Source organism: Lampetra planeri, chromosome 39 (assembly GCF_965212315.1).
Source record: "Lampetra planeri chromosome 39, kcLamPlan1.2.h2, whole genome shotgun sequence".
In the NCBI taxonomy this organism is placed as follows: Eukaryota; Metazoa; Chordata; class Hyperoartia; order Petromyzontiformes; family Petromyzontidae; genus Lampetra; species Lampetra planeri.
This window is the reverse complement of record NC_136145.1, coordinates 4,022,014-4,044,553: the sequence shown is the minus strand read 5'-3', so window position 1 is coordinate 4,044,553 and position 22,540 is coordinate 4,022,014. Positions and strand designations below refer to the sequence as shown.

Here is a 22,540-nt window from a genome sequence, read left to right as displayed (position 1 = left end):
AATAATAACAATATCACGACGTTTCGATCGCAACAAGCAATCCTCATCATTGTGTTGCGATAGAAACGTCGTGATAGTTATTTTTTTATTATTTTTTATATCTACGTGGCTTTACCAAAAGACCCAAAGAATAAAAATGTGTCTAACGACAATCTTAAAAACCTTCGAAGCTTAAGGTACCTCTTGAAGTTTGTTAAAAGACCTTTTAAAGTATGCAATGATGGAGAAATTATCACGGCACTATATTGTAAATAAATGGTTGGATATATCTGTCACTTAAAAATGTTGAGAACTAGAATTTACATATAAGCTATCACCATGGCAAGAACTCACATTCCCCTGGCAAATGCCACTCAGGCTAAGAAAATAACACTGATGCTATTCATTAATTCGGCTTCCTGGTGAACTTTCCAAGGACAGCCGAATATAAGTGGACAGTTTACGGTTCTATTACACATCACCAATGCATAGCAAGACATCAATATTATTATACGGTACACTAATGATTTGAAATGTGTTTTTTGCCAAGAATTCAAATGCCACAATGAGTAGTACAGATTATTATACAACTATAACATAGCTTCACCCAAAAGAGAATACAAAATGGCAGAGAGCATGCTTCATTCTATCGTTAGATAGTTAAATAATGTCTTCATAATCACAATAAATGTTACACTGGGAAATATTATTTTTCCCCCCCGAATGGAATTTCTGAAATGAGATTTTAAATTCAAAGCCATGTTTGAGAAATCAGACTGTTATCATCCCGATCTCCACCAGCTATCAGCATGGAATCACCCAAGGGAGTAAAAAAATATGTATAGATGGGGAGCTGGCAGGAGCAATCTAATTATTCACGTCGAAAAGCATGCCCTTTCCACAGGCAGAAGAAGCTTAGCCAGGGATCACCGTGCCGTCATTGTTTGAATGGACGTGTGCGGCCATGTGAGGTGTCTTTACTCCAATTCAATCGAGCACTCGCCTGCACCGAACCATGTTCAGCCGCCCTGCAGGCGAATGAATGACCATCCCACTGTGTGGTCTCAAGCTGCGTTTTACTCCTTGCAACCGTGCCGGCAATTTGCAGACTTGGAAAGATGCATAATACACAAGTACAGAGAGGGGAGGTGAATGGTTAGTGTAAAAAATAACGGAATAAAAAATTTCAGGACTAGAAGGACGATAATCAGAAATAATAATTATTGAATTATATTTTTTTTAATGAAAAGCACAACTTTTGGCAAGGCAAATCAAAACCTCTATTTTACTGCACTCAAGTGAAGGATAACCTTGACATAAAATAAAAACATCAGCTCCAACATCACCTGCTCATGAGCCGAGTTCAGTATTCGCACTTTTCACTCACTGCATCATAATCCCTTGAGAAGTTCTAACGAGGGTTACACTACGCCAAACCCTTACCCATCGTGGTTACGTTCTTGAAAACAGCCGCAACCGACAAATCCGCCATCCGTAAACTGAAATGCAAATGAACATAGAGTTTGGTTCACGGTTTGTAACACGACACCCCCTCCTTGGTTACCCTACATTAAGCCAAACATAAAACAAGCATTTTACACGTAAAATATTAATATTTACTAAGTTGGTTAAATACAGTAGAACTTTTAAAATAAAATGTATAGAATGGGAGAAATATATATAATGTAAAAAAGAAAAATCGCGGACCACCTAACATCACTGGACTCTGGGAACAACACGTGACCTGGGACACGCGATGGGGCGAGTGTGAGACGATGGAGAAAAGCCGGCCTGTGCACTCTTCCATGGCTGCATCATCGCGAGCAGTGCAGTTATACGACCTCTACAATACTTTCTTTACGATGCATACTCGTGGTCAATCTTAAACGGTTGAGCCACAGGGGCGTAATCGGCTAACTGTATCTCAATAAATTTGGCGCTAATGGTCAAACCCATGATGGACGAGGTTTTGGTGTACCTATATTGAAATACATTATTGCTGGGCCACTTTTAACAGGTACTTAGAGACAAATTCGTATACTGTGGAATGTAATGTTGTTGCAATGTTGACCTTGCCCCACACCTCCGATTAGCACGTTTGGCTACGGAGTGCGACAGAAGTTCAACATATACACACACACATCTTTCTCTGCAAAAAGACATGAGAGCAATAAGGGTAAGAGAGCAAAGTTTGAGGACATTCGTCATTTTCACGACAACTTGCTTCCAAGCAAGCGCCTAGATATCTAACCTGCATGACATGAAATCATAATGCAATAAAATACACTAAACAGCAGCTTCAATTCTACACTGCAAAACAACACCTTTTGCAGTAAATTAAGAGCGATAGCCCAAATGTTGGTCGATGGACAAAAAAGGTTCACCCTATCGATACAATAGTGCAAGCAGCAACTCCTAACAGTCGGACATCGCATTAACAGAGAATATAAAATGACGAGATTCATTACTGCCCATCAAGCATTCCTTAGTAGGAACGGGGGCATTCATCTTTACAGCAATGACTATAATTCTGCGATAAATAGCTTGCTAAATGCAAACAAACTTAATTGGTGAACCCTTTCCCCGTTAATACCTACATGCAAACCTCTATATTTGTACATTTATAGATGTGGTCTTACTTAGCCTATAAATTCAGACTTGATGGACGTGTGTATATTATTTGTGTTTAGTTTAGTGTCCTTCCCACGCTCCTCCGATTATCACGGTTGGCTACGTACGGTGAGAAAGAAGTTCAACATACATATTTCTCAAACGCTCACGTATACATAGAACAATGTCAGCTATTAATTTCAGCGCAATGTATAAACTCTAGAAAATAATTAAATATAGCAGTGTTAGACCGATGTGCAGATTGGTGTTAATTTTAAATTAATAATTTAAATGTGCATTGTTATATTCTTGGTTCTTTCGGTAAAGTCACGTAGAAGGGAAATAAGAAAATAATACAAATATAAAACAATAAAATTCTCACGACGTTTCGACTGCTCTCTCACCCGATGAGGATTGCTTGTGTTGCAGTCGAAACGTGATAATTTCATTGTTTAACATTTTTATTATTTTATTATTTCCCTTCTACGTGACTTACCGAAAGAACCAATAATATGAATCCCTGCAGTCACGAAAGCTTTAAATAAAAAAATACATTAATGTTATTCAAAAGTATGCCGATGCCCCAAACGAGTTCGCCTTTAGATGTTTTACAAACTGTAAACTTGCTTATGTTAGGCACAAGTATAACACCCTGCGTTAGTCTTCTGTCCTATTTATAGTCGGTCCTCAACGGAGCACTTGGGAAAGTGTAACTGTAGGGGTGGGGGTGTACTACAAGAAAACGTATACAGAATGCCTTACCAAGAAATTGTAAAAACAGACGGAAAGGCAAGCCATGAAATGTCTTGGAACCGGTCTGTTTGGAGGTTTATACGTCTTTGGCGAGATGTAAGTAGTATACAGTGGTGTATTTTTAATCAGTCACAGCTGCAGCTATTAATCATGCGTACCAATTGCGCAGTTTAACGCGGAAAGTGGATGCATTAAATTAACTCGGCACGTTGGCCACACAAGTCGAGGTTTCGGGGGTAATGGCAATGCAAAGTAGATGGTCAGAATGACTGGCTTATAGATGGAAGAGCCAACCTTTTAAAACCAAAACCAATCAAAAGTGCCGTGTCCCGACGAAAGCAATGGGAAATTACCAGCCGACAATGACGTTTGGAAATGCACGACTAGTGTCCCCGCAAATAGGCAGAAATAAGCCGATGTAGTCTGGCAACTACTGTCCATGCAGATTTGTATCCAAATAAGCACATTTCAATACCACATACATTCATGAGCTTTTTAAAAAAAATACTCAAGCCGCTTTTATTTTTCGTGCAAGGTTATGTTTAGGGGTCAGGTATAGGAAGCGAACCTAAACCAGCCTTTCTTGCCCCGTAGCTAAGAATCCAGACAAAATGGCTATACTGCACCTATACATGGCACTCAATAATCAGTCAAATATCGCAATGCAGGATCCTGCTGAAAAGTCGATTTCATGAACAAATACTAAATTAACGTCACCGTTTCATAAAAATAAACTGCCCTCGTACGTACATGTACTCGTGCCTGAAATAAGTTCGGAACATCTATAAAGGCTCTTTGCCATTTAGTTTGTTGTCCTTCCCCGCACCTCCGATTAGCACGGTTGGCTACGTACCGTGCGAAAGAAGTTCTACATACATACATCCCTTTGTCAATGCACTGCTGGACGAAGGCCCTCTCCGCACGCCGTTCGGTTTTACAACTTCTCCACACTGGTCGGTGTAGTTTGCTTAACCCCGGAGAGACGCATAGACGCGAAAGAAATTTACCCGAACTACAGCCAAAGTGAATTGTAACCACCCCCGTGCATTGCAGGCAAATAAACTCGTCTATTCCGCCCCCTCCACCCCTTTAAAGGAGACTGCGATCATACAGCAAAGCCTAACTCCCCCTGGAAGGCAAGGCGGCTGTAAACAGCAAGTTACAGAACGAGAGATCGAATCCTGAAACCCAGTCCTTTTATTTAATTTACATAAATTTTCTAACTTAAAACGACAACGCTCCCGTCGACGGAACTGACCTTTTTAGGTAGCGAACATCGATGTAAAGCTCGCTCACATTTGCCGTGCTCGACAGCACATAGGTTGACGCGTTTAGTAAACGTGACCATTAGATTAGTCGGCAAGACGAGAAGGTGAACAAAGTCGGGTTTAAGTACAAACCGCAGCAGCTTCCGTGCTCCCACGGCTCGCTCTTGGGTACACAACTACTCACCACTCGCTGCATCACGACGCTCACGTACGAGTCTCCCCCCCTTGCTACCAGGACGCCGAAGCGGACCAAACCCGACGTCGGATATAAAATTAAACTTTAAACAGCGATCTAGGTAACGACGTGGAATGAATAAGAAGCCGCGGAGGAGGAGCGCGGCCTACGCGGACAGGCTTTATCATGGCGAACCCAAAACAAGAGAGCCGCTTCGCCACACTCAACACTACGCTCACCCGCGCCAGACGGGCGCCGCGTCCCTCGCCTTCGGCAGCCCGCAGGATAAACTCGCTCTTCTCTTCGCAGAAGCGGCGCACGGTTTATAGAAAAAAAAAATACCAAAATAACAAAAATGTTTACACAATTTCTTGTGTGTGTGGTTGAAGCTCCGAACACCGTTTGCCACTGCTGGAAACGAAGAGGGGCGTGTCGAATAAAACCCCGCGGTGACGTCACGGCACCAGCCAATCAGGACGAAGCGCAGTTTTGGCGCTAAATTAAAGACACGCCCCGTTTTCAAGCTCAAGCCACGCCCCCAACCACCCTCAGCCTTAAATAACCATTTTCTTAATTTAACGAATTACCATTTATTACCCAGGATTTACTTCAGAATTACAATCTTTACATGGCGATGCTTCTGCTGCGTTGGGTGTGGTGCACGAGCGCAAACAAAATAAATAACTTAAACCACGTAGGCTTTCGCAACCAATATAATCGTTTTTTTTTGGGTCAGATCGCGTAAATGTGTCGTTAAACCAGCCACCACCCGACACAGCCAATTAGTAAGATTTGTCACGCAAACAGAACTCGTTACCAGTACAGCACACTGCTAAATGTTGTGGCCAAATGTCGTGGCCAAGCCACAACATTTACAATCAGAGTACGACGTTTCGCCAGTAATTACAACCAGCTTCATCAGGCGAAAGCCAGATTTGTGGAGAAGCCCTCTTGTTTGGTGGTGGCGGGTTTAACGACACATTTATATATTTACGCGATCTAACCCAACAAAAATCACCCGTATTGTGGAAAACAAATCAACTGAGAATGGACCTTAAAAAGGCTTTATTCTGGAAATAATAGGCGAAGTTTTGAGCAATGGTCCTTAATCATAACAAATGAATTTAGGCTTAGTTCTCCAATGTCAGAGTATTTGGATCCATTAAATTTCCACTTCGTTGAGCTGTCATTTGCAGCCAGGTCGCTTCTGAAAAAAACAGCTATATTGCTCAAGTGGGCTTACCTGGTAAACGTTAAAGTTTAATAGTTTTAAGTTTAATTTATCTCTGCTCAATTTATGAATTATATAACCACTCTCGCTTGGCCAACCAAGCAAGCTTTAGTCAAGCCCCTTGCTGGCAGCTTCATCTCGGCCCCTTCTTCCATGTTCAGCAACAATGGTTGAATATACATTCAGTAAGTTATCTAACAACTGAAAGGGGTCATCAGTATTTCATGGCTTTTTAAAATACCTTCTCCAATGCTACCTTGCAAATATAATCTAACAAAACGCGCTATTCTTACCACAGCGTTGCCTCATCTTGTTCTCTCCGAGCCCGAGACATTATTTAATGAAGACGTAGGTCTTTAACGATTAACAAACAATCATTGAAATAACAAAATACCAGCCCACCCCCATTCTTCGACGCGGCCTCGGTGCCTCCCTTTTATACCTGACCCCCCCCTAACCCCGCCCCCTAACCTCTACCCCCCCCAACCCCTCCCTTCATCTCAACCCCACCCACCACCATCCCCCCCCCCAAGCCCACCCCCCATCTCAACTCCCCCCCCAACCCCACCCCTCACCCCAACCCCACCCTCCCACTCCGCCCCACCCCTCCCCATTGAGACCGCTCGTCACACCCACAAGGCATAGCGACGTTATAAACTGCACCGAAAGCTTCAGAACATCTTCTTATTCAACATACTTTCTCAAAGATAAACCCGTAATATAATTTTTAAAATCATAAACAATATCAATGTATAACATTCCCGTATGCAATCGTCAAGCAAATCATCGTCATATGAAAGTGATCAGTTTTTACTTCACCCCATAGTGAAGAGTGCATCAGCTACAGGGTATCATAAATACTCGGCAGTTTTTTTGTGCTGTATGCCATGTTCAATCTACCGTTTGATGAATGCCACTCCATGCCGTTAGTGTGCGATCCAGCGACCCATTACAGCAGCTTGCACATGACATCTGGTGGATGTAAGTACTCTCGTGCAGGATTGTTCTAATCTCGTGTCCGTGGTAGATGTTACAATACTGCTGTGTTCTTTCAATTGTCAAAAAGTGTTTCTTGGATCATCGGATTCCTCCAGCCTAAATAAAAATTACGGTTCTCATAATTCTTGACTTAAAGCTTTCGTGACTGCAGGAATTCATATTCGTTGGGTCTATCGGTCAAGTCACGTAGATAGGTTCAAAGGAAATAACAAAGAACTACGACGTTTCGATCGCAACACAAGCGGTCGTCATCATTTTTTTTTCCTGATAACGACCGCTCTGTGTCGCGATCGAAATGTCGTAGTTTATTTTGTTATATTTTTTTATATCTAGGTGACTTTACCGAAAGACCCAAAGAATATTCCCATATTTCTCGGGCCTCCCTCCCGGGAACACCATCCATTTTTGTGACGTGCCCTGCGCTACTTCTGGCGTGCATTGTTCTCAAGTACTCTTGGGTTTTTTTGGTAAAGTCACGTAGGTCAAAATAAATAATACAAACAATTAAAAAATAAATATATTTTAAAAATATTATTTATTTTTATTTTTACCAACGTGACTTTACCGAAAAAACCTAAGAGTATGAATCCTTGCAGTCACGAAAGCTTCAAATCTAGAATGTTCTCAAATGTTATACTGGTAGGAACCTCCTGGTTACACCAGCCCACAGGGGATTATTGTGTCCGTCGTGCAGGGAGGGGCTAGGTGGGGAGGGTGGGGAGGGGCTGGGTGGGGAGGTGGGGAGGGGCTGGGTGGGGTGGGGCTGGGTGGGGAGTGGCTGGTCACCCCGTGGTGCCCTTATAAAACGCAACGTTTAACCTACTCACGCCGGCTTGTGCCCGCCCTTGCAGTCGGGCATATTTGCGGAATACACCACGCCGCCGTTGACCCTGGCCATTGACCGAGCAACCCAACGTTCCTACCAGCTCCCTCCGCAGAAATGTGTTTATTGTCTCGGTGCAATTCCAAAATGCCTTGCTTCCCAGTCAACATGCAACATCGGGTTCTTTGCGGACTGTAAGTACACTCTTCCGAGTGTTACTTTCGTTATAGCTGCCAAACCGAATTGATTGAAAACGCCGTTCTTTAAGCGCGCTGGTTGCGATTATGTGCTACCTCCCATTAATTATTGATCATTCTCGGTTGTCTAAAACCACTCCTCTTCCAGACACCACTCTCGCCGCCACCATAGATCATGCTCCCTGCACGTCTATGATGGCGAGATGTTAACTACCTCGCCTGGTATGCAGGAGGTCGTGGGTTCGATCGTGACCCTGACGCCTGTTGTATAATTTAATGTGCGGTGTCTCTCCCCATGGTGAGATGTTAACTACCTCGCCTGGTATGCAGGTCGTGGGTTCGATCGTGACCCTGACGCCTGCTGTATAATTTAATGTGCGGTGTCTCTCCCCATGGTGAGATGTTAACTACCTCGCCTGGTATGCAGGAGGTCGTGGGTTCGATCGTGACCCTGACGCCTGCTGTATAATTTAATGTGCGGTGTTTCTCCCCATGGTGAGATGTTAACTACCTCGCCTGGTATGCAGGAGGTCGTGGGTTCGATCGTGACCCTGACGCCTGCTGTATAATTTAATGTGCGGTATTTCTCCCCATGGTGAGATGTTAACTACCTCGCCTGGCATGCAGGAGGTCGTGGGTTCGATCTCGACACTCACGCCTGTATAATTGGAGTGTCTCGTGTCTCTCTCCCCGTGATAGCATGGATTTTTCTGCACATCCTCCGATATTCCCTCCACATTCAGAATCAAAATCACGCGTTTCGAGTATTTGCTATAAATTCCCACGTGATAAGCCACTTCGTTGAGCTATCATTTGTGGCCAGGTCGCTTCTGAGAAAGAGCAACGTAGCTCAGTGGGCCTTACCTGGTAAAATTAAAGATTGTAACAAAAAATTGTTCCATGTCATAATTTTGATGCTGGTGACCAAAATTGTAACAGTTTAAGATTAACATGGTAAGAAAGTGTTCATGAGAGCAAGTGAAACTATGAAATAGGGGAGGTGGGGGCTAAGAGGGGACACGTTTTACCTTTCCAATCAATAGTTTGCTTTTGGTTGAATGTTATGGGAAAATGTGTAAAATATTTGTCGATAAATGTGCTGTATTTCCCCCCTCAATAAATTTGTATGTGTCTGATCACGGAGCCACTGTCTCTGGGAAAACGTCCATGAGTGCAATTTATTAGTAACCTTGTCTGCTATGTAAATATTAAATTTGTTGTTTCACATGAGTGTATATTTTCTAAATATATGTCAATAGTTTGTCGGGTAATGTCGTGTGTTATTCTTATTCATGGGATTCATTTTCAACGTGATTTTTGGCGATGAAGAGTTAACGTAATTCCACCAAATACAGGTTAAAACACCGTTTAACTTTGCGTTCATACAAACGGTATAACCTATGAAAATATACTGCAGTACAAAGCCATAAATTGAAGCAAAACATTTATTGAACTGTAGTTGTAAAGTGCTGTACATACATTTTTTTAAACAGTATCCAAGATGTTGCAACAAGGCAATACAAGATAAGCTACTGCGATGGCTTGCGTGCATGCAAAATCATAAAAATATACATTTCACGAATATAACAAATGGAAGTCTAAAGATATTCATTTTCTTAGTTTATTTCGGTAAGTCACGTAAGAAAAAATTAAAATTAATAAAAGTAAAATAAAAATATTTTAAATTAATAAAAGTAAAATAAAAATATTTTATTTTTATTTTACTTTTATTAATTTTAATTTCTTTACCTACGTGACTTTACCGAAACAAAACTAAGAATATGAATCCTTGCAGTCACGAAAGCTTCAAATATAGAATCTAACGATATTGTTAATTTCTCCAACGTGGCCCAGTTTCCGTCAGCCTGCAGTGTCCTGGGCTTAACCAACTATTCTGCTGCCCTGGAATCTTGGGAGTGTATCTCTTCGTCCCCGAAACTAAGTGTGTGTGTGTTTGTTTGAAGCCATGGGCAGGTTACATAAGCAGCAGGCATATTACTGGAAGAGGCAGATCTAAAAAATTCCTAAGCGGGGTGGAAGGGCACACAATTTCAAGCATTTAAATATGGCCCCTACATTATTGACATTCTTGACAATAAAATAGCGTTTTTATTTTCTCTGGCAATGATCCATCACTGATTTCTGGCTAGAATCCACCACTGATTTCTGCATGGTCATATTTTATTTTAAATTCTCGATTCATCCCTCTTCTCTAGTTCTGCACGGTGTCATTCTTGATATGTTGGTAGATAAAATGGCTCTCTGTGACGTTAATAAACACCGACTTTTCAACTGTATTTGCTTTGACACTTCCATTCGATCAATTGAGGGCGAGCTGGTACGGGTCTAATGACTGGCACTTACGAAGGTTTAAAAAGCAACGAGAGCGTTTTGTTATGATTACACAGGTTTACCCAGGAAAGCCCCGCTGGGTCTCATGGCTCTTTTTCAGGAGGGTCCTGCTGAGTTTCAGAGTAGTGAGCAAATAATTATTATGTATACATACTCCCAATTGAGTAATTTGCCGGGTAACCTTGACAATTTTTGAAAGTTGCGCCATAGCAGCCAAGCAAATAAAAAGCATACAAAAACATCGGGAAATAAAATACAGGATATCAACGTAGCAAATGTAGGTGTTGTGCAAATGAAGTATACGTCTCGAGTAATGCCAGCTCAGCTCCACCTCGGGAGTTCACAATCCAGTGGATACCTGAGCCAGTTCCACAACTGGATCTAAAGGAGGAGGGTTGAGCAAAATGGTGCCGATACTTCGGCCGTGGAGAAAAAAGACGAAAGGAATCCAATGCAAAATGTGTTGCTCTAGATGTATACTGCATCTAAACTGGACCCAAAGGGCAGAGGTCGCAACCGGGTACCCGATACCCTACCCGGCTACCCATACCCGGCCGGGTACGGGTACCCGTTTGCGACCCTGGTGCGGCCGGGTACGGGTAGGCCGTGAGTCACTGGTGAGTAACCGTTTGTCACTCATTTCCCAACGTCTTGTCTCTTCTCACAATTCAAGTTCCTAGAATCAACCCACCCGCGCCTGCAACATGGCTTCATCCCAGAGGTCACAATCGGGTACCCGTACCCTACCCGATACCCGGCCGGGTACGGGTAGCCGGGTATCGGGTAGGGTACGGGTGTTTGTTTGCGACCCTGGTGCGGCCAGGTACGGGTAAGGAATCATAACCCGTTTGCGACCTCTGCCAAAGGGTGACCAATGTAGAAGTAAGAAAACGGTTGCTCAGAAGAATACCTGATGCAGGCAGTGATAAGAAGGGAACTGCCACTATTTGGACACGTGTAGGATGGACAACAGGAAGATTGAAAGTGTGTTGTTCGGAAAAATGGAAGGAACCGGAAAGAGAGGAAAACCTAACAGAGAACGGCTTGATGAAAACAAGAAATACGTGCACCACTTGAGCAGATTGGCACAAGACGAAGAGGAAAGTGGAAACAAATGGACACCTATGGGGCTATCTGCCCATGGATCGTGATGATGATGATGAATGCCTGGTCAGATGGCCTGCAGGTAGGAAGCGGGAACGTGCCCTCTTTGGCCGCACTTCTCCGCCATCACCCACCCGGCATCGGCGTCACCGCTCAGCACCAGGACCTGATCGCCCTCCACCACACTCAATGTCCCTGGTTCCTGCATTCAAGAGGGAGGGCGTGGGCATGTCTACGTTATTACTCTGGGGCCATGGTCCCCAGTAGGAAACAAACACAGACCATGGAACAGTGTTGCCCCTTTGGTCAATAAGAATGGGTGGTGTAGTCCATTTGGCCATTGTTTTGCCATTTTTTTCCCCCCAGTATTATCTCGATTGTGTGTTCAGCATCATGAGACAGAGTGTCCATTAAGATTTCACGCACAGCAGTGCAGCTCTCGCTGTTGGAGAATGGCCCACTGAAGCAGATATCACAGACCTACCTCTGAGCTGCGAGGTGACCCGTGGATTGCAGACATGGTGATAATTGTGTAGATTAATCAATTAGATTATGACAATTATTATTAAACTTCGTATTTAGCAGAGATCGTCGTTAACTACGCAATGATGTCCTTTTCAAGACCAGGGCTTGAAAACCTTTCAAAGAAGAGGAGCCATTTTTGGGGGTTTCTGCCTTTGACCAAAATAGTTCGAGAGCCGCATCACATGCAGAGCTACTCGTACACAAACACAGCAGCAGGTATACAGCAGATGACACATTCTGACTTAAATAAACAAAATAGGTGATGAAATAAATTGTGTCTATTTAGTATTTTGTCCCCCTTAGTTCTCCTTTAACAATACCGTACATTTTGTTGTCACAAAGACATACCATACTGACCCGTTCCGTCTCATATTTAATAAATTGCTTATTATCTTTGCGTTAAATTATGTTTAACATTGAAGTTTTTGGTATTATTATTTTTTTCTTCCAAAAACGGTTGCCCGTAAGAGGGCAGCCAAAGAGCCACAAAGAGGAAGCCCTTGCAGCCCTTGCAGGTTGCCCACAATGCCCAGAATACCCTTTTTTCCCGAAATATTCTGCACAAGTGTTCACCACCATCGACTCCTCGTGCGAGTAGATCACGAGCGCATTCACCTGCCCCGCGAATGTGTAGAGAACACGGTGGACTTGGGCATCCGGCTTGCATCTCCCGGCTATGTCAGTTATGGAGCTGTACACCACGTGCTCTGTGTGTGAAGTCACAAAAACCGGCGTCACTTCCATTACCGATCGGTCACGTGGTGGGAGAAGTACTGCTCTCCACTATCACGGGACACGGTAAAAGCTGGCTCGATTTAAGTACACCCTCAGAGGCAAGGGCAGGCGATGCTTATATATATCACGATGTACAGCCTGAAGAACACAGCCAAGGTCTGCACAATTGGGCCCATATCTTAGTCACGACTCGGCTCAGGCTTAGCTCTGACTCAAGTTAGCCGGCTCAAAGCCGCGCTTAAATGTCAGCCGGATCTGAGCATGGTCCCAGCCATGTTTGATGATTTCCATCAGCTGAGCCTCAACCAAGCCGTGGCTGAGCAGCTCACACGTCTTTGGAATAAACTGAGCGACGCAAGCCAGAGCCGAGCCTTCAAACTCGGCGTGACAATAAAATTTGGCTAAATTCCTGCTTGGAAAATTAAGGCGTCGTGTTTGATTGTCATGTGCCAGTCACGGATCTGAGTTCATAAATGCATTACAATATCACAATGATAATTAATTACATTTTAATATTGTTACGACACTTTTGACGGATAGTGTTGAAATGCAAACCCATCTAAATCATGTATGTGTAATATACGACTCTGGACCACGATCTCTGGCTCAGTGTCCTTTATTATTCGGTTCGTACTGTATTACCCACACGGCTGTCTCTTCTTTGCTCAGTCCCCACAGTGCCGACTCCGATGTCTCTCTCTTCTCTTCCAGCAGCCCCTCTGTTGGCCTCGGTCGCTCTCGTAGCCCCCACAGCAGCTCCGCTGCTGTTACTCACTCTCAGCCCCCTTGGCTGTAATCGCTGCTGCTCACTCCGCAGCGCTGACAGCCTCGTGCCGTCTCTCTCTCTTCGTCGCTCCTGCGACTCTCTGCAGCCACACTGCTGCCTCTAACACACAGCCTTCCTGGCTGTACTCTCCTCTCTCTTCGTCGCTCCTGCGACTCTCTGCAGCCACACCGCTGCCTCTAACACACAGCCTTCCTGGCTGTACTCTGGGGTCGGCTCCCGCTCGCCAGCGGTGCCCCCCTCCTCTCATTCGCCCTCGTGGCCTCTCCACACTCGCCCCCGTGGCCTCACTCTTTTCCGCTCACACCCCGACTGCCTTCCCCTTCCGGTTTACCCGCTTAAAGCCCCGAACCTTCCCCCCACGTCACATGACTCCACCCCCCGTGACGTCACCTCCGGAAGGTCGCTTACGCCCGCATTACACCACCCTCCCCCATAGAAAAAACCCAGCCGACCTCGGCTGAACAATACCAAAGCGTAATGCGGTGAACCGACCTTCCCCCTTAAAGGACACTAAGCATGTAATATAACAACAAGAACAACAACAGCACAAAGCACAACAACGCGCATCCGCATGTCGTACACGACTGCCCCCCGGCCCCAGGATAGAGATGATGTAATTCCGGGCCGCTTAAGAAAACCCCAATAATTACCCAAATAACCGCGATGGACGCCCCAGTATTTACATTTTAACAACAATATTATTTACACGTGAAAACAACAACAACAACAAAATTTCTGCTCTTACCCACCAGCAGTCCTCCCTTGAGGACCAGCACAGACCTCAGACGTACACAGCATGTACCCACCGTCACTCTCAACAAACCAACAAAACCCCTAATCGCACACCCTCGCGTGGAGAGCCACGCTCCCCAGCGGTAACGTTTAACTCGCCGTAACCCTCACCGTGGTCGTCAACCCACGGCAACATCCATTTACCATACTCTCGGCTAGTGCCATTTCGGGGATGAGCAGCACTCGGCCATGCTCCTCCCTTACTATCCCATCAGCGATGGACACACACCAGCCTCTTATAGTCTGACGCTTTATAGCCAAGGGAAGATCAATCCCTCGGCAAGGCCAGATATCAACAACCCCCCCCATGGGGTAATGTTCTCTTATAGAGACAATAACGCCCTAACCCAAAACCCGTGAGCCCCCGGCACACCAGGTTCAGTCTGCCACCGCACAACTGAACCATGACTCCCCGAGCCATATGAGCACACGGCCCATTAGTTTAAGACATACCACGGAGGTTTCGCCTCCGGGCTGTCAGGTCAGCCATCAGCCATAGGCCAACGTGACCACCACTCTTGCATCACCCAATCAACAATGGCAGGCATAACAGATGGAATATTTGCCCCACCGAGGTTTTTCCCGCGCGCTCACAATGGCGGCCCCCTTCGCCCAGCGCGTTCGCGCAATATCTCGCGCGCACTCAAAATGGCGGCCCTTTCCGCAAAGCGCATCGACGCCATACCCCGCGTGTGCGCAAAATGGCGGCCCAACGTGCGAACACGTGGCCAGTTTTCTCCATTCGTGCACCCCAGCTTCCCTTTGCTGGGGGTCACAAATTGCATCCCCCGTCTTATTGTAACAATCCCAACAACGATAGACGCACAGCCCCAGTTTGCTGCGCGCAGCAGTCATATCGGGGAATTTTTAACCAATATTTTACCAACCACATTGGTTACACAACCCAACTCGCAAAGCAACTCGTGGCTGCATGCGATCAACCGAATACGCGACGCAACTTGGCGCCAATTTACGGTCCCATTAGCATTAACCTTTGAGACACCCACAACGGCGTCATCACGCACCCTCAAAGCGCGCTCTCTCTCTCACAAAGCGCCGTTACCCATAATATACACAAAATCGCGTGTACATAACATCCATACGACCAAATAATAGGGTCCCCCTCGAATTTGTTACCAATTTCCAAACAGGTACGCACAATTAATAACATCCCAATCCCAATAGTCAATCAATGCATCGCACCCCATAACCGTACAGAACGGTGTAACAGCACATACAGTCAACATATCGCGATCACACGCGCACATTTAAGCACAATAGCAAACCGATCTGCAGGTAACCAACACACCATTAATCCAGTCGTAACATTGCAGCAACAACACCAATATTCTCTCTCTTGCAACAACCACATCGCACCTAGCACCTCGCAGCACAATACACCAAAAAATATATATATATTTTCCAATTAAGCCCATCGCACAAGGTAACCCACGAGATGATACAGCGCAAGATACCCGACGCTCCCGAGTTAATAATTAACTTCGACATCAATATAACAACTCCACACCGCAGCGCACACACACAATTTAACACTCAGCAAGCACAGCATACTCTCCGTCCATTCTCAACACACGTACACACTTTAATTGACACCGAGCAACAAGCAGATAGCGCGTTCATCGTTATTACACACACATACACACTTTCCGAACCGCGCTCCGCACAATCGAGTCATGAGAGAACAAAATCGCCCCCACCCGGCCCTCGAAAGATGGGTGAGGTGTGTGTAAAGGCCGGTTGCGTATCGTTACGACCCGCCCGGGGCTGCAGCAAGAAGAGGATGGCAGGGCGGCAACTTGAGTCGTCTCGCAGAACTCGTTCGGCGACTTGACTGCTCCGTTGTCACGCACCCGAGCCAGGACGGGAGAGCTCCCGCCCCAGCAGCTGTAGCGTCGTCGTCCTCTCCTCGCAGCTCCCCCTCGCAACACAGCAGCTCACAGCAGGCTGCTCTCCCCGCGGCACCTCCAGATGGCAGCGCCAGGCTGCCTCTCCGCCGCGATGTTGAAGATGGCGGCGTCTCCCCGCCGCGGTGAAGACAAGATGGCGGCTTCCCGCCGTTTCTCCCCTGCCACGGCCAAGATGGCGTCTTCGTGCCACGTGGCAGATGGCGCTGGCTGCGCAGGCAAGGCGTCGGCCTGCAGACCACCATCGGCTTTCCCCTCTGCCGTCGTCGGCGTGGTGAGCTCACACGGTTTCGCCAGCACGATTTTCCAGGTCTCCAGCTGCGCCATCTGTCTCAATCGTAAGTCGGATGATGTAGCAGATGATGGCACAGGAATATTCTTTCTTCCGAGCCGTCTTGACAAGCCGTTTCACTTCTGACACCAGTGTAATATACGACTCTGGACCACGATCTCTGGCTCAGTGTCCTTTATTATTCGGTTCGTACTGTATTACCCACACGGCTGTCTCTTCTTTGCTCAGTCCCCACAGTGCCGACTCCGATGTCTCTCTCTTCTCTTCCAGCAGCCCCTCTGTTGGCCTCGGTCGCTCTCGTAGCCCCCACAGCAGCTCCGCTGCTGTTACTCACTCTCAGCCCCCTTGGCTGTAATCGCTGCTGCTCACTCCGCAGCGCTGACAGCCTCGTGCCGTCTCTCTCTCTTCGTCGCTCCTGCGACTCTCTGCAGCCACACTGCTGCCTCTAACACACAGCCTTCCTGGCTGTACTCTCCTCTCTCTTCGTCGCTCCTGCGACTCTCTGCAGCCACACCGCTGCCTCTAACACACAGCCTTCCTGGCTGTACTCTGGGGTCGGCTCCCGCTCGCCAGCGGTGCCCCCCTCCTCTCATTCGCCCTCGTGGCCTCTCCACACTCGCCCCCGTGGCCTCACTCTTTTCCGCTCACACCCCGACTGCCTTCCCCTTCCGGTTTACCCGCTTAAAGCCCCGAACCTTCCCCCCACGTCACATGACTCCACCCCCCGTGACGTCACCTCCGGAAGGTCGCTTACGCCCGCATTACATATGTATGTAGAACTTCTCTCGCACCGTACGTAGCCGGCAGCACTGATCGGTGGTGCGGGGGAAGGAACATGCGCCCATAGAGCCCATTTGTCAATAGAGTGCTGAACGAGGGCCTCCCAATGCTGTGTGTGAGAAAGGCCACCCTCGGATGTATTACACTTTTTGAAATGCCACTCGGGGGGTTTTTCAGAAGGTCCTCTCACAGCTGTACTCGGGCACACAGGATTGCACTGCTCGGCGGGAACTCGGAATGGCTTCTATGTCTCATGACGTGATGATGTCGATGGCACACTCAATGGGAAAAAAGATCAAGAGTATATTATATGCAGGAAGTTAATGAATAGCCACGAACAGTTTCTCCACCTAAAAAAAGAATGTGTCTGCCAATGGGCCTTCAAGCAATGTTTTCTAGCAACATTTGTTGAATCAGGAAAACATTGCGTCAATTCACAGGTTTTTTTTGTCATTATCCACCAAGCTGGTATAAATAATTTGTGCGAAATTTGCACTACAGTGCAACGTCACCTATTCAACTAAATGGCGCCCAGAGGTAAAGCCGGATATGTGAAAAGTTCGAATACGTGAATGTCTATAGGAAATGCCAGTTACAATCATCATATGTCACTGAACAACACCAGAGTGCAAGCTCCTTTAAACATAGGACGGTGCGTTACTGCCCTTTAGAAGTAAATGAATGTACGCAAGATTAATATACATTGCGTGACAACGTCATCATTGTGAACACGTGTATAAAACAAAAGTTACTCCATGCACAAATACTGCACTTGGTGTAGGCGGTTAATTGGTTATGGCGGATAGGTGATTAGATATTCGAAGTTGTACTTCATTTCCTGTTTGGGCTTCATCGTTTCAAAGTGAAGGGAGAGAGAGGGGAGCTCAGTCGCTACCTTTATGGAGCGTACTCTCGTGTTTTTCTTTCGGAGAGTTCATGGCAATAGGAGAGTTCCTGGCAAATCCGTCAAACAGTGGCGGAAACATAGCAGCACACAAACACATCAGCGTCAATCGGCAGTAGCACTCACTGGGATAATGTAACAATAACGATATTATCCTTTATTTACCCAAGAAAGCCCGAGTCTCAGAATTCACTTCAGCCAAAAATTTTTTTTATTCTTGCTGGGGTGAGAAATGTGACGTCACGTAAAAATGCGCCACTTTAAATAAATATATCATTGTTATAACAACACTAATTGTTATAACAACACTCCCACATGATGATTGCTTGTGTTGCGCCCGAAACGTCGTGATTTATTTTAGTTTCTACCTACGTGACTTTACCGAAAGAACCAAAGAGTATGGATTCCTGCAGTCACGAAAGCTTCAAATCTAGATTGTACCGCAGGGTGTTCGGCATGATGTCCTTAGTTTAGCGCGTGCTGGGGAGCCTCTTCAGAAGAAGCCTCTCAAGAAGTTGAAATGAGCTCAGTTCAGAAGGGTGACTACTAACGGGAAACACAACGGGGAGCTATGCAACAGAACTTACACAGCATTTCTCAGAACCATTTTCAGCAGGGTCCTGCATAGCGAAGTTGGACTGATGACATTGCTGAGTGTTTCGAATCTAGGAGGAAACCACAGTGACCAGAGAAACCCCAAGCGTAGGATGGAGTCGCACCCAAAGCCACGCAAATATCGTTTCATGGATTCGAACGAAGGTCACCTGACCACTTTGGAGCCTAAGCTTCCAACGCCTGGTATTCCAACGCCCACCCTTTTGGCCTCGCCCCCCCCCCGCCCCCCCCCTCCCTCCCGATACGTTCCATTCATTGGCTACCATAGTCTGATGAGCTCCCCCTAAGTTTGTACCCATCATCATTTCGTTCTTTTGTCTATCATGTGTATTAGACCTCCCCTCCTCCTCTTTGCCCATTGTGTTGGCGGGTGCAGTGGCTGGCCGCTTGCGCACAATCGCTCCATTGTGTTGGCGTGTGCAGTAATTGGCCGCTTGCGCACAAGCGCTTCCACGTCCATCGCCCACCCTTTTGGCCTCGCCCCCCCTCCCTCCCGATACGTTCCTTTCATTGGCTACCATAGTCGGATGAGCTCCCCCCCTCCCTCTCCCTCCCCCCTCAACTCGCTTTTAAGGGATTACATCTTGAATCATTGCCTCACTTGATACAGCTAATCTGGCTGTGACGGTCCCACCTGATGACGGAGACTTGTGTTGCCTCCGAAACGTCGTGATTTTTGTTTTTATTTTATTTTACTTTCTACGTGACTTTACCGAAAAAAAACCTAAGAAGATGATTCCTTGCAGTCACGAAAGCTTCAAATCTAGAATCCTGGGCAGTCTCCCATCGAAGTGCCAACAGGGCTTCAATTCTGCTTAGCTTCTAAGGGGTCGTTCATAAAGGACGTCACGCGATTTTGGACGATTTTTGACCCCCCCCCCCTCGTCGTCACACGGCGTCACAAAAAGTCAGACCCCCCCCCTCAAATATGACGTCAGAAAACTCTGCCCCCCCCCCAAAAACCATATTTCCATTTTGAAAATAAAACATGCTTCATATCGCTTTAAACTATTGTCATTGTAGTGCGTATTTAATGTGGCGCTGCACTCTGATGTTGTAGGAGTGTTGTTATAACAATTAGTGTTGTTATAACAATGATATATTTATTTAAAGTGGCGCATTTTTACGTGACGTCACATTTCTCACCCCCCCCCCCTCGTCGCACATCGTCACAAATGTCTGACCCCCCCCAGGTGCGTGACGTCATTTATGGACGGCCCCTAAGGTCCGTCACCGGGCACGGTGAATTGGTCACATGCCGTACTGGCCCACGTCCACAGTGCAGGCGTAGTTCCCAATCTGTTCACTCCGTGTCACTCGTGCAAATGTCACAATGACACTGAGTGCTCATATTACAAAAGGTCAGTCAGTGCCTCTGTCGCATTATTCCAATAACTACACGCCATACGTGGATTGAAGCGATCACTCTGTGAAGCCAGGATAACACTTTTGGCATGAGAGTAGAGAGGCAGCAGAGTGCGTGGACGGGAGTAGAATAAGAACTGATTTGAAGCTTTCGTGACTGCAGGAATCCATACTCTTTGGTTCTTTCGGTAAAGTCACGTGGGTATAAAATAAAATAAATCACGACGTTTTGGGCACAACACACACCTGATGACAGACGCTTGTGTTGCGCCCGAAACGTCGTGATTTATTTTATTTTATACCTACGTGACTTTACCGAAAGAACCACAAAGTATAGAATAAGAACTACTAGACATCTGTGAGAAAGAGCTTCATAGCTCATAAGATTTCTCCAGGATAAATAAAGATTCTGAAGATGAGAAGGGAGCGGTAGGCGAGCGCGTGGCAGGGGGGCAGAGTGAGGAGAGAAGGCAGGGTTAGACAAGGACGAGTTGAGTCTTTGTAATAATTAGTATTAAAAAAACTTTTTTTTAAACACGCTTTTATGAAATGTACTAGTAATGGAAGAACTCCACGACTCCAGGAGGTGGCCCCGAAGCTTGCCATAACTTAGGGGACCGTGGCCAATTACAGCCAACGTCAGTTGACCGTGAACAATTAGACCCAAGACGAAACATAACATATAAAAAAAATGTTTAATAATATATATATTTTTATTTTATGATAGAATATAGTATTGTCATCAGTATGACATAAGTATACCAAGTTTGCAGTCGATACCACATTGGGAAGTGGGTTAAAATTGAGTTGCAAGATTTGAGGATACAACGACAACAACGACAACAGCAGACAGAGTGAGTTAAATGAAAGCGTGTAAAAACAGCTGATCCATACTCCTGATGACGGACGCTTGTGTTGCGCCCGAAACGTCGTGATTTAAGTTTAGTTATTTTCATTTTAATTCTAAATTTTATTATTTTTATTTAAAAACATATATTTTCACCTACGTGACTTTACCGAAAGAACCAAAGAGTATGGATCCTTGCAGTCACGAAAACTTCAAATCTAGAACAACTAATCGGTGGACGCGCACAAAACACAAACAAACGGCCGGCGATTGCCTGCGACGCGAACGCCGGCGGTGAAGCTTACCTGCGTTTGGCGTTGGGGGTGCCTTGACTGCACGTGTCCAGAGCGAACATGCTGCTATCCCTGATCTTCGTGTAATAGTTCTCATACACGATGGGAGCTGCGCACACACAAAGACAAAGATACCCCCGTATAGCCTTGACAGACTTTGGGGGCAAGTGCTGTTAGCGAGCACCTATGGAAGCAAGCACGGCACACGAGGGGGTGGGTGGGTGGCCAGCACTACGCCCGGCCGTCTTTGTCTCCCCTGTGGCAATGCTTACACACCGCACCAAGTACTGATTTGAGGCTGAGTAGACCTAGGGGAGGCCCAGGACCGGTTCAGATAATAGTCACTGGGGTTGGCCGTCAACTGAAATCGAACTGGGGTCCCTGGATTCGTAGCGCAGTGCGCTAACTGCTAAGCTACCGGTCCCCACACACACATATACGCGCACACTCATACAGCACGGTCCACTCAGGGATGTGCCACCCCTGTACTACCACACACTCTGCCTGAATAATAATACAATTCATAACGCGCGCAATGTTGCGGACCGAAGACGCATTGCTGAGGCATGGAACGGATCTCAGCGTCAGGGAGACTCGGTGATTAAATGTCGAGTTGAAGAGATGCGCCTCTTCGATGGTTTGTGAACGGAGAAAACGATTGATCGTTACCGACGTGAAGGGGGATGACGTTCCAGATGACGGGGGGGGGGGGGGCTGCGACGGAGTAAACGAAAGTCCTTGTCCTGGGAGCTTCAAGGAGGTTCTGCGACGCACTTCGAATGTGTCTACAGTCAACTGAAGGCGTCAGCAGGGAACTTCGCTACGGTGGGTAGCCGGATTTTAGGGGGCGGTAGCAGAGGCAAGCGATCTTGAAGGTAATTCTGGTCGAAATGGGCAGCCAAGGAAGGGCACATTGATGTATATACCTCTAGGAGTCTAGGGTCAATGCATTGTTCAAGACCTCGAGGGTTGAAACCTTTCGGGGCTTGGCCTGGAGGGTGCGGGAATTGGCATCCGTGCTCTTAGTTCTTTCGGTAAAGTCACGTAGGTAAAAAATGTAATTAAAATTAATAATAATAAAACAATAAAATCAGCAAATCTGGCTGTGACGGTCCCACCTGATGACGGAGACTTGTGTTGCCTCCGAAACGTCGTGATTTTATTGTTTTATTTTTTACCTACGTAACTT

At 46.2% G+C, this 22,540-nt stretch overlaps 2 protein-coding genes across 6 annotated transcripts in view; both read right to left on the bottom strand.

Annotated features, from left to right (window-relative positions):
• Positions 1–5,219, bottom strand: part of SIN3A (SIN3 transcription regulator family member A) — a 29,556-nt gene extending 24,337 nt beyond the window's left edge. For 2 of the 5 annotated variants that reach the window (XM_078612634.1, XM_078612639.1), the window contains exon 1: positions 5,025–5,219. The gene's annotated coding sequence lies outside the window, so the exon portion shown is untranslated. Of the gene's footprint in view, positions 1–982; positions 1,089–1,422; positions 1,479–5,024 lie in introns of all 5 variants that reach the window. The other 3 variants (XM_078612637.1, XM_078612638.1, XM_078612635.1) reach the window with 3 other exon arrangements.
• Positions 5,220–10,941: 5,722 nt separating this feature from the next.
• The window catches only part of LOC144731519 (proline-serine-threonine phosphatase-interacting protein 2-like), a 30,377-nt gene continuing 18,778 nt past the window's right edge, over positions 10,942–22,540 (bottom strand). The window contains exons 12-15 of the mRNA XM_078612633.1: positions 21,364–21,460; positions 18,223–18,281; positions 12,632–12,723; positions 10,942–11,693 (exon numbers count right to left, since the gene is read on the bottom strand). Of these exons, the coding sequence (XP_078468759.1) occupies positions 11,559–11,693; positions 12,632–12,723; positions 18,223–18,281; positions 21,364–21,460 (383 nt within the window). The 3' untranslated portion in view covers positions 10,942–11,558. The remainder of the gene's footprint in view (positions 11,694–12,631; positions 12,724–18,222; positions 18,282–21,363; positions 21,461–22,540) is intronic.